Genomic DNA, 17,571 nt, shown 5'->3' on the forward strand with positions numbered 1-17,571 from the left:
CTCACGCGCTCACTAGTGGACTTACTCATTAATTCAGTCACAATATAACAAGTTTCTCAAAAGTACTCTTATACACTCCTTCACTGATACATTTACTCACTCATCAAAAAATTATTTAGTTAATAAATAAAAAATGAGATTAATAGTTTTTTTTTAAATTTGGCTTTTCTCAGCTTCAGTCACATCTATTATATTCCAACTTTGACGGAACTTATATTATTAGATGATTACCGTAATAACATTAGCCTTTACGGCCTGTTAAAAAATAATTTTGCCTAAGGCTGAGAATTTCCATTTATTTCCTCCGGTGATTCCAAATTATTTTCTACATGAATGGAAAAAGTTGAGGTAATAAAGCATGTATTTATAAGTTCCGAAATTTTTTAAATTAAAATTTAATTAATTAATTTAATACCCCGAGCTTTTTTTGGTAGGATATTATGTTTATTCTTTAGAGGTTTCTTTCATTTGGAATTACCCTTTATTATTGAAATATTATTTGGAAGTGAGAACTAGAAGGAAAGGTTTGTTTTTTGTGGTGTTCTTTTCAATTTTTGTAAATTAATGAGACTTGAACCAACTGGAATATCTCTTAATTATTTACCTTGTGTTATTAGGGATTAAGTTAAAATTGGCTACAACTTTTTTGAAGAAAAAAAAATTCAACGATCTGTCTTAAATTGATTTGTAAACATTCTGTGTCAGGTGACTTTCATCTGGTTCCAGTTCTCCAGTGGAGTCCATCCATTCACTTGAATATTAATAACTCTCCACCCCCTCATGGAAAAGGGGATCAATACACGGCCTAAATAACCCAATTTTCACAATTGTTTGAAAACATACTGGTGAGGAAAGGAAAGATAAGCAAGAAAATTTTCCACCCGTCAAGCCTGTCCTGAGTAAAACAGGATTTTCTATCAATTATGTTGTTTTTTATTTATAATTTGTTGGTATATCTTAATTTTTTTATTTTGAAAGAGTAAATTACTCATAATTTTAAAAATTCACTCACAATGATACTCATATTACTTCCAATTTAGTGTGGGTTCGTGTTTCGCATTAAAAATCCAACTGAATCCTTTATTAAGGACAGCGGAGACAGGCAGACCATCGATACCTGCTGTTCACCTAGAAATTTTTTTACCAGATATCGACTTCGTTGTTTTAGAATATCTCTCATTTTTCATTCATTTTTCCGTGCAAAACAAATGAAACTGTTTAATTTCATGAATAAGAGCAAGGACGTACGGACCCAGATTGGGAAAATGCTCAGATAATCTAATTCACTGGGCGGTTTTTTTTTTACCAAAATCAACAAATTAATTGGTCTAGCGGATGAACTGCGAGATCTGACGGACCCACATAAATATATATTCCAACAATTTCGGAATGGCCGAACGAACAAACCTTAAGTTTCTAATCGGATATGAAAACGATAAACTACCCTCATTTCTACCACAATTGCGGTTGATTTGGATTCGCTCAGTCTCGCGGAACTTTGCGGATTTCGGCGTTGTAAATCGGAAAGACAGGCAGGTTGAGAATTAAACATGACATGATTGATTATGAGACCTCTCGAGTTGATCATCTCTTACATGCAAAATCAGAATTATACACAGTCACAATGTCACGAATTAAGACTAATGTTTTGTTTTTTTAAACTACAGTACAGATGTCGTGAGACTAGCAAAATAAATAAAACTAAGCCAATTGATGTTACAAGACCGACGGATTGATAGATTTTAACACGTGATCAAATTATTTGAAAGCCCTTGTATGATTTACCAAGCGTACTCTTATCGACCACCTACTCACTATAACAACAAAATAGTATATATAATTTAGTGTGTTAATAATTTAAACCTAGGGGCAACTCGCGTGTAATTGGAATTTCAAACTACTGAAAAACTGGATTAAGGAAAATAAGAATGGCTGACAAGGCCAACAATTTTTCTTCATTGATCCTCTTAAAGATAATTTCTCGAGGGACGGAAAATTTACGGCTGTTTCTCTTAAACGAAACCGAGTTTCCCAACTTTAATACGACCCTCTTAACTTCTTGACAAAGAGAACAACACGTAATACGATATAGAGGTTTGGATAGTAATAAATTTATATTAAAAAATGAGAATAGATCAACCCCGTTTTTGATGAGGAGTAAGTAGATCCAGTTGAGGTCACAGCAACAGTTTTCGGAATATTCCATCATCCGAGCTCAAAAACTATCGATTAGAAATTCAATTTAAACATTAATGCTAATTGTGCACGCGCTGGTCGGCCGCAATAAAAATTAAATTAAATTAAATACTAACTTGTTAACTGTGGCTTGATTTTCTCGACAACCAGGGAGGAGAGCCGTTTAATAGCTAGAACCTGCAATAACTCTGGCCAAAGGTAAAACAGAATCCTAGTCTATTAATTACCTTAGGGGCTCCGTCCGAACCCTGTATGATGTGTCGCATTAAGGATGCGGGAGGAGACACTCGCGTTATTTTGAACGCGATAATTAACAAAACCAAAAAAAATGCTTCTTGAAAATAAGAGAAAAACTGAATGAAAATCACTCATGTAGGCTAATTAATAGTGGACTGTATGGAACCGAGACGGAAGCGAACAGGACAGGATTGTGGGGAGGGAACAGTGCCAGGATAAATTCTAGATTAGCGGTATTTCGGAAACAAAATAAACAATTATAATTCGCGATTTTTGGCGCGATCACTAATTTTAAACTAACCTGGGGGGTTTAGACCTACTGATGAGTTAAATTGAATATTTAATCGTTAGTCTTTGAGCTCTGATGATGGAATAATATATTCCGAATGCGTAACAGAACTGTGATGCCTCAGTTGGATCTTTCCTACCCCTATAATATAAATTTATGTTTTTGTTGTTTTGTACAATTTGTCTCTCAAAAATTGATTAACAACATATTTTAAACTGTGATTATTTAGAGATCGAGAGATGCGGTCTGCTGTGATATGCGTTTAGAAAAACATTTTGTTTATCGTGCCAACGTTTCGATCTTTATTGAGATCATCTTTAGGGACTGGGATTTATAAACATTGTTTAAATTAAAATACAAGTAAGATGTGAAAATGAATTTATGCAATGATGTACACAAAGTGTGGTGTTTAGTGACCGTTAGTTAATGATTGTATGGAGATCGTGAGATGGGTTCTGGTGTGACGTAGGTTTTAGAATAAATTTTCTTTATCGTGTCAACGTCAATATCTCACTGGCTTTCTCACCACGATACAGAAGAATGACACATCTACACGGAAAACAAACACTTTGAGTTAATTCTTGTCTAAAATTCTAAAGTCTAAAATTTCTATTGGGTTGTCCGGAAAATAATGCAGGATTTTAAGTTTTCATTAAAAAAAATCTATATAAAATATTCTGTTTACGTTTACAGGATTANGGGAAATTATTTTGATTAAAGAACATTGCTTTAAAGTAACTAGTTTCTTTTTTTTTGTTTAATACCAAAATCCTGCATTATTTTCCGGACAACCCAATAGCATTGTGTAAAATTTAAACAATGTTTATAAATCCCAGGCCCTGAAGATGATCTCACTAAAGGTCGAAACGTTGGCACAATAAAGAAAATGTTTTTAAAGAAAAATACTTCATACCAGCCCGCACCTCACGATCTCCATATAAATGATTTACACAATATAGAAATTTTAAGTTTAATCAAAGTATTTTTACTCACCAGTGTGCGTTTTCTGTGAAGATGTGTCATTGTTGTGTGTCATGTTGAGAGTGTTAGTGAGATATTTATGTTTTTTGTTTATATATGTTGGGTTTTGAAGAAGTGGGGAAGGAAGTTGGGATAGAAAACCATTTTTCTATGAGGAGTCGGCTTCTTTGAGGTGAAAGGTGCCGATAATGGAAAAACGGGGGTTGGTTTGTCGTTCGGGTCTGAATAGCCATTCAGGATTATTATAGAGGGGGATTATTAGGGAAAGGAGAGAAAAATTGTTGAAGAATTATACTATGTAGAATTGTTAAATGTGTAGAGTGTAGTGAGCATGTTGTACAGGTGTGGCATCTTTAATTTTGGAAAACAAGGAGTGAATAGTTTTATAGTTTTTGAAGACCATTTTAAAGTTAGGCCGCGAACGAATGGAATGGATATGTGTGTTGGTTTGATAGAATCGATGTAGTGTTATTAGTGATAGTGGATAGTGTTGTTGTAGTTGTTGATTATTCTGTTTATTATGTGTAGGATATGTTTAAATATCTTTACGTTCTTGTGGTGAAAAGATTCATGGCTCAGGGTAATAATTCTGTGTAGTAGCCCTTTGGCCGTGTTTATTATTGTAGAAGGGGATGATGTGATGTAAAGTTGAGGTAGCGATCTGTGTTTATAGGTTTTTGATGCCAATCTGTGATTAATGTGCCGGCTGGCTGTTTTATCACGAGTGTATCTAAATATGGCTTTTTTTTTGTAGTTTTCGATTTCATGTGTAAATTGTAAACGTGGGTGAAAGCTATTAATTGTATCTAATTTGATTTATTGAATTCATTGACCTGTGGTGACTGCTGTCATTACATCATCTACGTATTTATTGTTTATTATACCTTGGCATGTAAACTACTTGAAGAACGCTATTATACTAAAAGGCGTATTGTATATAAAGGCAATCTTTGACTGTGAAAAGGTGGAAAAGGTTTCAGCTAGTAAGTTGTAGAACTTTGTGGTTGTAACTTTAGCCAATTTAAGAATCTTTAAAGTTCCACACGGAGCACTGGGACCACTTTTGTGTGAATTTAGGCAGAAAATTATATCTCGGAACATGTCAAAAATGGAAATGTGTAATTAATAAAAGGGAAGTACCACCCTTAGCCAATTTATTTCCGTTCTAGAAAAAAACTTAGAAAACTTGGAATCTACTTACTCGAATAAGGGTACCACAATAAAAGATGGTTTCAAACAAAATAGGAATAAAAAATTGCATTTACGTAATCAAGAGGAAAATTTATACTGACTCATGTCCTTATTGTGGGAAAGCTCGTATCTGATTAAACATCTTATTAAAAAATGGACAAAATTACGGCGCGTTGATACGACAGTCACCGTAGGACTGTTGCGTAATGCAGGATTAGCCTACCCCAAGCCCCTTTATTTAAATACAAGAACAAATCGGTATCTGAAAGATCAAAAATAATTCCACACGTTCACAGAGAGAAAAAGAGCGAGAGAGAGTGAGAGAGAGAGACCGAGAGAGAGAGAGAGAGAGAGAAAGAAATAGAGAGTGGGGGGAGTGAAGAGAGATAAGTGAACAAGGTTGACAAGATCAAAGGCGTTAGTTATATCAATATCTACCATTAAAAGATTTCTCATTTTTGAACCTATTATTTTCTCAGATATCCTTACTATTTTCATTGTCGTCTATTAGGCGGTTATTTATTAATTTTTCAATGACTTTATTAAAATAGATAACAGGGCAACAGGTCCAAATCATCTAGGCCAGGGTTGTGAAAGATAAACGATGATGTGATTATGATATACACGATGATGATGATGAACGCTGATTTTTGTGCCCAATACGTTATATATATGTATATATATATCCGTTTTTGCATTGCACTTAATATGATTTACTTCAAATTGCCTATTAAAAGAAATATTCTAGTTTACAGAATAATTGACCAATTTAAATTTACATGAGAGATTATAATTGACTAAGTCTTTAATTTTAGAAATTTAAGTTGCAAAAACTTGCTGTGTATGCTACTACCATATTTCATGTTTAGGATGTGTCTGGTACAAATATTTAACCCAACCTGCAATTTTTTGATCTGTGTATGATTTAAGTCGCACATTGCTCCTAGACCATATGTTATGTGTGGAAAGATTAGAGTTGATACAAGTTTTTTTTTAATATGTATAAAATTTACAATTTATTAAATATATGTAAGGTCCAGTAGATTGATTTTTTTTATTTTTAACACCTGTACATCCCATGATAGATTCTTGGTAAATGTTAAACCCTGACATTTTACATTTCCCTCATATCAAAAAAAAAGTTATTTACATTATCTAAGTTGATTTTTTCTAATAATTTATTGCTTTATATTTGGTTGGATTTAACTCTAACATATGCTTATTACCGACTAATTCACCACACTAAGGCATCATGTAAAGAAAGCACGTTTCCAACGTGGAAATAAACGAACAATTACCTTAGGTGCTAAAGTCGAATCGAATCGGACTGATTATCGCTTCGCAAGCGTTTAAAGTTTATTAATCAGATAATTAACAAGAGGGGGCGGAACCTCCGAGGGCGTAGGGCAAAGAAAAAATGCGTTTGCTCATCACCCAAGATCTAATTACAGTCGAATCAATATCACTCGATTGGATAAAACTGATCTAGTTTCGCCTGTATTTTTTAAATTAAATATCGCTTATGCTATGGAAAATATGACGTGATATGTTGGTGATGTGTAGTTATGTGTTATGTTTATGAGTTACGGATATAATATGACTGAAGGTTTGTTGCATAGGCTTTTGTTGCATATGTGGTCATTTTGTTCAGTATGCATCTACTACAATAGATTAAACCTTTGGCTAAGTATGGGTAATATACCCATATTTACTTTTGTGTGTATTTATGTTTCTATTTTATAAGGACTTTTAGAAGTAATGTAACAGTAGGATAAATAAACACTGAGAAGGAAAAACATCGAGAATAGGCGAACACAATACTATCAAGGACTAAAACAAAATAACACGAAACTCTTTTCTATTGCTTTATAAATTTTCCATCTTTTCTCCTTTCGTAGGCGAAAAGCCTTTTAAGGTTTTCCTTTCAGACTTTCCACATACCATCAAGGTTTTTTTTTATTTAACAAGAAGTATTTATTCACCCAGTTGTCTAATAGAATCTCATTACCATTCAAAGAAGGGTAGGGAAAAAATAGAAGCTGGAGAAATGAAAGAGTGACGGGCCGTCGGATTTCGAAATACGGTCGATTCAATTTTCCCTTTTCATTTAAGACCGTGAAATTAGATAAAAGGATCGTGGTTGCAAATAACAATCGTGAAGGTATGTCTGCTGAAACTGATTTTATCCATTCCACAAACGGTTTGTATTTAAGGGCCGGTGTTATTTCCGATTTTGATCGAATATACGCCGGCAATTGGCGAAAAATTGGTCTGTTCTGAATATGTAAACAAAAAAGGGTAATCTCAAATCTATTATAAATCTCACTGTCAAAACAATCTGGACCAAAATGGAATTGGACAACAATTTATAAGATAATTGAACTTTTTGATGAATTGAATTGAAATTTTTATTCAGGCTTCTTTCTTTATAAATATAATAAAATGAAATTTCTTTCTCATCTCTTCACGACTCTTTATTTCAATATATTTCGTCTTTCTGTTTCTATCTTCCTCTTTCTCTATCTCTTTTTATATATCAGTTATGTACCTGCATGTCTATCTAGCTCTCCGACAAGTAATTTTAGAACGTCGTGGTAAATGGTGTCAAATGCAAAATCAATAAGGCTTATCCATTTAATTGTTCATTTTTGTACAATTTTGATGTCTATATTTTTTCCTGGGGAGGTACTAATAAATACTAATGAATGCTTCTCTAAAACTCTGGATGTAACCATAAACTCACTTCTTGAAATTAATTTACGTAAACCGTATAGATATAATAAGAAACAATTATACAGTGAATTTAAAGTAAAGATTCGAACCAAATCTTTCTTAGATGTACATGTGTATATATGTTTATANTGGGATTTACAAACATTGTTTAAATTTAACAAATACATGTAGGATGTGGAAAAAAGTGAATTTATACAATGCAAAAAATATATTTTTTATATTCAATCAAACCTACATCACACCAAACCGCATCTCACGATTTCTATTATTATTATTACTATTATATTTACACGTGAAGCTGTTTCTCTGTCTCTAGAGTGGGCCATTCCTTCAATCCTTTAGGACAAAGGATAAATCTGGTACTAATAATTATGAACGCTCGCCATTTATTTTACAAATCCATTGTAAACTATGCGATTGTAAATATTTATTTACCTAATGTTTATGGGGGGGGCTTAGCGTTGTCAAATGTTAATATAGCCAGGACAGGTGTTGAATAGTAAATTTCCACCTATTTTTTTGTTCCTCTGGCCGGTTAAACGGGCACGGTTTAAGACCCACTTCGGCTTGATAAATAATCCAAAGGGCCCAGATGTTCCTCGCCGCGACTCGTCGGAAGACTTTTGAATATAAAGCGCCTTGCTAATTGGGCCGACGTGGTTAACTAATTTAACAATTTACCACTTTTCAGAGCCAGGAATTCGTGCTTGAAAAGAAGCGGGATGGAAATAGGCCCGGCTTGCCCTTTTTTAATATTTCATCAGGAGATTTTCTCGGATAAGACGAAGCCCCGAGTATAAGGCCTGTAAGTTTCAATTATTTGAGGTTTATAATTTTAAAGAAACTCTCAGCGGTCGGCCCTCTGACTGAAGGTTTAAAAAAAGGAAATTTAATATCTCCTATATAAACCATAGAAAATGGACTACGCCAATCTTTATTATTCGGTCTGCATTTCTTTTGCTGAAATTTGTTTCGAAAGTGATTTAGTGTATTCGGTTTTATAAGATTAGTGGTTGGCGATGAAAACGGTGTTTTGTATAACGATCAGGTCGTGATAATGGCCTAATGATGTCGAATTAACATTTTCTAAGAGCTGACCTCACGCTAGGATCATATGATGGGATGAAATCCATTGGCATTGACTACTTGGAAAATCAAATGTCCAAATTTATTGATAAAAATAAATGGAGGCCTACGCCCAGGAAACTTAGGATATTTCATTGGTGGTGGATTCAGAAGTGAATTCGTGATATTGGTGAAAAATCCTACCTGTTGATAATATTCAAGTATTAGAAGTATGGACCACTTTTTAACTACGAACACTCTGTTTGAAGGTATGGTCTTGAAGAAGATAGCAAATTCAATTGCTACTGCCAAGCTTTCGACCTATTTTAAGGTCATCATCAGGACAAAGCAACCTTCAATATGTCTACAGATTGACATATTTAAGCTTTTTTTCGATCTCAAATTTCCTTGAAGACCGATTCAGTCCCAACATTGCCAAGGACTGTAACAATATTGCAAATTCTTTAAAAAAAAAAGTTTAGCTGTTTTAGTATTGATCAATATCTGAGATCTCGTAGAAATAGTCGAATACATCAAAATTTAAACTCGCAACTAACACATCCACCGGTAGCTGAAAAACTAAAATCCAGTTGAAACACCTACTTTTTCTAATTATTTAGATATTTTTGCTGTTTCGCCAGTTTTAAAAAGTTTTTTTGCATTTTTGTACAATTTATAGAGCGATCGATAACTGAGATCTAGTAGAAATAGTAGAATACATCAAAACTCAAAGTCGCACCAACACCTCCACCGTTAGCTTAAAACCTGAAAACCAATTAAAACACATACTTTTCAATTTTTTTCGATATTTTAGATGTTTAACCAATTTTAAAAAGCGTTTTTGCAGTTTCTCACTCATTTATTTTTTCTTATTTTTGTTTGATTGTTTGCCATCTTCAGTGTTTGAGGAAGGTTTTCAGCGACGATAACTATCAAACAATAGGTTTTTCACCCCGCAGACCAAAGGAGGAAATCTCACAAGTAGTGGATTTTTTTGGAAATCCTTCTGTTTAATGGTGGTTCGAATAGTTTCAAATGATCTGTGTGTCTGTCATCGGGGCGTAAAATATTTGAAATGTATACCTAAAAGTTCCTCACTGAAGATGGCGCAATGCCGAAACGCGTTTGAATTACTCAAAAACCCGCTAGTGGAGACAGACCCTGTAAATGACACTACCGGTTCATCTTATACTCATAGGTAGTTTCTTTTGGGATGCTTTATTTCTTGATTTCGCAGGGAAAAAGGTGTAAAGCTTTTTTTCCTGGTGAATGTTTGAATCGAGAACCGTTGAGAGGAGTCCCGCAAGGAGCACTATCACCGACTTCATCGTTATTAGTACCTACATAAGCTATCTACAATGAGCTTTGACGTACAAGGTTACGCAGATGTCATCATAATATAATCTGAATCTCGTATGGAAAATTGTCGAAAAAAGCAAAACTTGTTACCATTTCTGTGGTGATTGACAATTCAAATTAACTACTATTAACTATTCTAAGGACTGACAACACGCACGAGTCATTTGGTTAGATTGGTGAGAAATCCTTCTCTTTCAACTACCATAAGAAGATTAGGTCAATTTCATAAAACATACTTATATGGCATATAAGTGCAGTCTTCAAAGCAAACTTTTGTGTAAGAATAAATACAAGCGAGAATGTCGTTCGTTCATCAATATAGCTTGTTTCGATCCTGACGCAGCAAACACTGCCGCAATTGCCAGGACCTTCCTTCGGAACCGGAACCGTCATTTAACAGCTTCCCTAATAGGTAGTCAACTCCAAACGGTCCGTAATGTAAGGGTGAGCTTCGTGAAAATACCAGTCCTTAGACGTCCCGAATCATGTTCTCTTCTACTGGATAGGCATCGAGTAAAAAGGTGACTATTTGCAAATCAGCATTTCTCTTGGACCCTTGAACAAATGGTCTCTACACGGGTGAGTGCCCGTTTGGTTTTTGGCGAAGACCGTGTGTGGAGAAGACATAGAGAACGTTTTGTTTGATCTGCCATAAGTTACAGCTTTTTCAAAGAGAGTTATGGTATAAGGAATTAATGTACATATATGGAAATATGGATCGACAAACAGCTGAAGTCTTCTTCGGCCATCTGCGTTTCCTTTTTTTTCAGGAATTACAGGATCTTTCACGCATGTGCCAGGCAATAAATTGTTAGTTAAATTTTAATTTATCACTAAATGATTTTTTTATTGTATTTTCGACATCGTTTTGTTATTTCCTTGTCAATATCGGTTGACAAATTTTTGATTTTCAAATTTCGGCTCTCTCTTCAGAACTGTGCTGGCTGAAAGGGGCTGGGTCAGTAAAGCTGTCGGATCAATGGCCTCACGGTGACGTCAGTTTTAAGAAATAAAACTGCTTAAAATGTAATTCTTCGCCCGTAATTAGAAAATATTGGAAAAAAGACTTTTTTTATTTTTTTAATGACGAAATAAGTCCTAGTTTATAACATGTTTTGTTGTAAAACAAAAAATGAAAATTTTGAATATATTATTGATTTGTCTCTCACAATAAAATTTTTGAAATTAACTTTATCTGAAGGCAAATGATTTAAAGATAAATGAAATGTCGGTAAAATGATCAAAATTTTAGAAATTTCAGCTTAATTGATTTGTATATTTTCTTGTTGTAATGGAAAAAGTCATTCTTACTTTTCATCTTTCGCCATCCTCAAATAATATTTCACCCCCCCCCCCATATCGTTTCCTTAGTATTATTTATTTTATTGTTCCCTTACCACAGACAATCTTGCCATCGTTTCACCTCGATTTTATTTTATTTTTAATATAGCTATTTCCCCTTTTGAAGATCGTCAAAGGAAAGTACGACAGTAAATATTAACAAAAAAAGTAAGAAATTTTTCCCTTTGCCCGAAGGCTATAAACGTCGGCAATTTACTTTTTCCTACCCCCCCCCCGACCTTTCACATCCCTTTCAATGCATGCGTAGCCTCAGGTCGATACTCCGCTCCCTCGTGCTCCTCGTATGTATTTCAAAAAAATGGGGTTTGTTCAAAAAACTTTTACTAACGTCTCTCATCGTGTAGAGATGAAATTTATGAAAAGGGTTGGGGGTAAAAATAAACAAAATTTGTATAGTAGCTTCAACCATTTCGCAAACAAACTCGTTTTATATTTAGCTTTCAGTATTTAAAAAATCCACTTTACTGACTAAACATAGAGTTAATTTTCCTCGAACAGCTTCCTCTGAGTTTCATGGTAGAATTATTTTCTCTGGTGGTTTAGGTATTAACTTGTGTTTAAATAAAAGAAAAATGCCATCCTTGTTTGAAAAAATGTGCTATCGATTGACCAAAGCCATGATCAATTAGGACAGGGTTATAAGAAGGTCGAGTCAAAACTGACATATATGACAATCTTGCTTTTTTTCAAACGCAAACGTGCGGGATCGTTGTGTTGTTATAACTAACTAAACATAATTTCATTCTTTGATCAGAACCCAATATGATTTTAAAACTGCTTATTCTTGATCGAGTTGTTGAGGCCGAAACAATTGTCCATCTGGTACATGCTCAAAATATAAAAAGTCTTCCCAGTTGCATCAAATTCAAAATTTGGCAAACCTCAGGTCGTCTATCACCAGCTTTGCTATGTCTGGCTAACCTTACTTTCCATCTTCGTCCAACGCCGTTAGGTATCGTGAAATTATGTATATAAGTAGGTCGAGTCATGACGACTTTCCATCGAGTGTTTATTTATGAAAAACCTGGTAAACCTTTTCACTTTTTTGCTAAACCTCCTTTTCCACCTTCGTCGAATGCCGTGAGTGGGATATTGACACGAGGATGATGGTGACTCCTTTCTTCTAATGTAAATACAAAACCTCGCAAACCTTAGCAGCTTCCACCTTCTGACCAAATCTCCCTTTTTTCCTTCGTCAAACGCCATGAATTGACGTGAGGGCTGGATAATAAACAGGTCGAGGAAGATGGTGACTCCATCCATCAAATGTAAATACAAAACCTAGCAAACCTTAGCGGCTTTGCACTTTCTGACCAAACCTTCCTTTTCTCCTTTGTCAAACGACATAAATTGACGTGAGGGCTGGGTAATAAGCAGGTCGAGGAAGACGATGGCTCTTTCCATCAAATGAATATGAAAAACCTGGCAAACCTTGACAACTTCGCAACGTTTGGCCAAGTCTTTCTTTCCGCGTTCCTCAAATGCCATAATGAGTTTTGAGATGAGTCCACGGCTATAAGCAGTTTGAGACAAGACAATATCTGTTTGCGTTTTTCAAAAGTAAACGTGCAGGATCGTTGGGTCGCTTTGCTTTTTAGCTCAAGTTCAAACTGCAAACAGATTTTAGTTCTTCCATAGAATTATTACTAGGTTGTGTTTCAAGCGTTTTAACGCCTTATCAACCATCCTGCTACGTCATAAATCTTCAGCAACTTTTATCTTTGTTTTGCTTCTTAAACATATAATCTTTTGTGGTATACGTATAAAGATCGATAACCCTGCCATCTGGAACTCCATTCGTCTCTGTTTAAGCCTTGGTCTTGATTTTCTATACATAAGTTTTCTAAGGCGGCAGCTTAGTCTATTTTGAAAACCATATTGTTGCCTATAATCCATGTCCCGTAATTTATACCTTCGAGTATTTATTTAGCACAGGCTGCTGGTCTGACCATCTGAACAAATGTTAGGTTTTATCTAAAATACTTGTGATTTAAAATATTGCTCCTTAACTGTATAATAACCTGAATATGTTTTTGTTACATGTTGCATATTTGAATGTAACTTGTAGCCAGAATTTGAATTCCCGTGAAATATAACGTCGTCTCGAGGTAGGAAAAACATTCACATAGACATAATATTAAGTATTTAAATATTATATTTAAAAATGATGTCATGGGCCGAAAACAAAGATGGCGTAAGGATATAAGCAGGGCGAGGCAAAACGCTAACTTTTTTCATGTTTTTTTTTTTTTTTGTGATTAATGACCGTTAATTCATATTTATTTAGAAATCGTGAGATGCGGCCTGGTGTGATGTAGGTTTCAGAAAAACATTTTCTTTATCGTGCCAACGTTTCGATCTTTATTGAGATCATCTTCAGGGCTCAAAATGTTTGTCTTCTGTGTAATTGTGTCATTCTTGCATGTCATGTCGAGGGCACTCTCAACACGACACACAAAAATGACACACTGCACAAAAAAAACCCTGAAGATGATCTCCATAAAGATCGAAACGTTGGCACGATAAAGAAAATGTTTTTCTGAAACCTACATCACACCAGACCGCATCTCACGATTTCTAAATAAATTTTTTCATGTTTTTTATTTTTTGAAGTGCCAAGCCTATGAGTATACACCATAACCTAGACTTCTGGAACAAGTTCAAAGTAAAAAAAAAGTCATAATTTCGTTAAACGCCAATTTCGTCCAGCTCGAACCATTTGGCCATGGAGTAACTGGATCCAATGTTCACAGTTAATACGATTTACAAAAATCCTCCATACTTCCAGTGCCTGTAGTTGACATAGTAATTGTCATTTGAAACCTCGATAATGGGTGGTAATTCACAATTAGAAACATCTCAATGTAACCCGTCATCATCAATGAGATGCGACCTGATATAAGCTATTATTAATAAAGTTGAGGAGTTTTCTCGCCATTACAACCCTAAAAAAAGCAAGAGTTTGTGCCCCGGATTTATTAAGTAAACACATTATAAGTCAATAACATTGTATTTTATGAAATTTGACTTGGCCAGAGTTAAAATTTGATTTAATTTGAACAATTGCAAATGAAATGGTTAAAATAAACGATCCAGTTGAGCCTAGGTTCTTTAATTACCATAAAATGCAATTAAGAACGCAGCACAAGCTAGATAAATTGATGTACTACTTTCAGGACCTATTTGTACACCTGTAATTATAGTATTTCCTTTGAGTAGCCTTCTTTGAAAAGAAGTTACAAAGAAAATTTTGAAATTATGTCTGTCATCACTTTAAAGAAAACAACCCTTGATGTACCTCATTTAAAAGTCTATTTATACTGTAATAATCAACGTTGCCTGTTTTTCTTGTTAATGACAAACTCGTCGAGAGCATTGCAAACAAAAAAGATCCCACCAATCAGACAAGAGTGTTTATTCCTTTTCCTTAGCTTCATGCTTAAGTTAAATAAAGCGATTCCATCTAGGAGAAACAGTTGATTTTTAAGCATTATGTAAAATTTTTGTATACTGGTTTTAAGCTTCTCGTATTTTTAATTTGACCTCAAAAGTCAAATTTGCCCAGCATTGTGTGTGTGAAGGTGATAGTAGTCTCAACAGTTTTAAGTTATATTGGAGTGACGTGTCTTAACAACCCGTTTATTTTTTATTTTATTTTTTTTGGACCAAATATTTAAAAACTTTTACACAGGGATGGCATTACATTTAGATCATAAATTTCTGATAAGCAAGAATAGTAATAGTATGATTTTTTTTTCTTTTACTTTGCCAGCAATCTTTACAATGATGTTTCTTTTCATTTGTGCAGAGCCTCCTCGGAGAGTTCAACAAGGAGCAGGAGGCGTTCATCAAAGAGAAGCAGGGCAAAGGAAACGGCACACCGGTCCCTCCTTGGGTCGGCTGCCCCAATCAAGACTCACTCAAAGAAGAATGTCTCTCCTTATCGACTGTGAGTAATTTACATCACTATTTATACATTATAAACTTCCTATTTATAGGCAAAATTTTAATTTTGTCAGAACAGCAAAAACCTTGAGATTTAGGGAAAATATCAATGTAGATGTCAGAGCCAAACTTTTTTCTTTCCAATATCACGAAATATTGCCCATTAGTAATTTCCTGTCATCTTGAAGACAATTGTGTTTCCTTCTAAAAGCTTTCCCTCTGTAATGGAATTTTGAAATGTTCCATCGACCCAAAACCTTTTGCGTTTAATTTATCGTACACCATTTCCCCAAGGATTCATCATATTTGACACTTCTAAGCATTGTCAAACTCATCAACACTCTTAGATCAACAGAGAATGATAAATGGTTCAAACTATCACGTATGATAACAGGTTTAATTTTTTAGCGCCTTCAAACACCACAGATCTTAAGGGATGATCAAAAAATCCCTAAACTAGGATTGTCAAAAGATATTTTAACATTAGACATAACTAGTTTGTCTTTGTTGTTTGTCTAGTTTGTCATTTAGTTACAAGACCCTACCATAAACCTGCTGCGGATTGTATCCACAGAATAACATTGGGAAATATTATAGATGCTTTTATTTTATTGTTACTGTTAATTTTTTCTCTTCATTTTGTGTGTCTGTTTATTTATTTATATTTTTTTGTCATTTTCATGATTATTTTCCATGTTAAACCATTCAAATTACGTTGTTAAACTTAATTATTAATTGTTTATTTAATTATTTATTTATTATTATCAAATAAATCTTATATCTAGGGTGCTTTTATCCGAATAAAAAGTAATTATTTAAGAGATTGTAGAAGATCATAGTGAGGTTTGCAAGCCAAAAAGCAATCAACCAAATTAAGCTCTGTGCCAGGGTCTCATTGTAACTGTTGTACAATTGAAGCGGTTTCAGAATTCAAGATGAAAAGTAGTAACGTGAAAGTTAAAAAAAAAAAAAAAAAATCAAGAAATAAAAATTAGGATTTTGATGTTTTGTCATTAATTATTAACATTTTTTTCTTAAATGATAAAATTGATTAGATAATTATTACTTTGTTTTAAATTACAGGATAGAAGAAACTTTGTCCGGGCACCACCTGAAGGTGTCGACTTCACATTCGATTATGAATCACAGTTCCCTGTCTGCGAGGCAATACTCGCCGAAGATCCAAATCTTGAGAAAATGCGATTCGAGCTCGTACCAAAAGTGTACGTTTTTTGAGCCGAGGTTTGAAACATTGTATGCAGTATTAATCCCTTTTTTTACCTTGTAGTATAAGCGAGGAGAATTTCTGGCGTAACTACCTCTATAGAGTCAGTTTGATCTGCCAGGCTAACGAAGTCTCATCGATGGCGCAGGAAAAGTCAGAAGCTTCAGCCGAAAGGACAGGAAGCGTTGAAGTCCAGCCTCCAGGTGAGGCAAAACCTTTTTTTTTTTAATCCATCTGCTTCTTAAGCGCAAAAAACTATTTAAATTTCTTTACGCGTCGATTCAACTTCACACTCCTTTCATCAAAACTTAAAAATGGACAATTTGTCATAGATTTCATTACATTTTTTTAAATTATACTTTGGAGGCATTACAAGCTTAAGTTTATCAGGACGGTAAAGTAATTTAAACAGTAATTTTTTGTTTTTTCAATTTTTGCATTGAATATCGCCAGGCAATGGGAGAAAATAAAGATAAGAGCATAGAATGAAATACGTCTTTATATTCTCCTGTGTTATCTGGCTCTCAGATTATTGCATTTTTTGTTTCGTTTTATTATTGCCAAATTATTTTACAAACTGAATAAGCTTTTGTACATCCAAAAGAGCCTTCTCTGACCCTCCTTATCGAGACACTAACAGTAAGAAGCCAAAACAATGTTGAAGTAGTGTAGTTTCAATGTCGTTGCATGGTTGTCATAAGAGCACATGCAAAGTCAAATCAACGGCTTTTCCCACCAGGTAAGTTTTATTATAAAGTAACAAGGCGAAGCATGAAAACACATAAATTTTCTTTTCATCTATCGTTGATTACATTTTTTCAGTTTTGTTTTGTTTTACCATCTGCAAAATAACTGCACACAGTCCTTAATTGTTATCCCATTACAACTGTAAAAAAAATCTTATTAAAAAAAAATCATAAATAGCTATTGCTGAAGTTCGTTGATTTAAAAATTAACATTTTTTTGTGTATTTCTTTGGCTAGAAATG

At 34.1% G+C, this 17,571-nt stretch overlaps 1 protein-coding gene across 6 annotated transcripts in view; it reads left to right on the forward strand.

Moving 5' to 3' along the window:
- LOC106668155 (synapse-associated protein of 47 kDa) overlaps positions 1 to 17,571 on the forward strand; it is a 62,414-nt gene that overhangs the window by 40,228 nt on the left and 4,615 nt on the right. For all 6 annotated transcript variants that reach the window (XM_014396651.2, XM_014396656.2, XM_014396654.2 and 3 more), the window contains exons 5-7: positions 15,222 to 15,362; positions 16,442 to 16,581; positions 16,647 to 16,786. In XM_014396651.2, coding sequence (XP_014252137.1) covers positions 15,222 to 15,362; positions 16,442 to 16,581; positions 16,647 to 16,786 — 421 coding nt within the window. The remainder of the gene's footprint in view (positions 1 to 15,221; positions 15,363 to 16,441; positions 16,582 to 16,646; positions 16,787 to 17,571) is intronic.

This window comes from Cimex lectularius, unplaced genomic scaffold (assembly GCF_000648675.2).
Source record: "Cimex lectularius strain Harlan isolate CLEC.00 unplaced genomic scaffold, Clec_2.1 scaffold55, whole genome shotgun sequence".
Lineage (NCBI taxonomy): Eukaryota > Metazoa > Arthropoda > Insecta > Hemiptera > Cimicidae > Cimex > Cimex lectularius.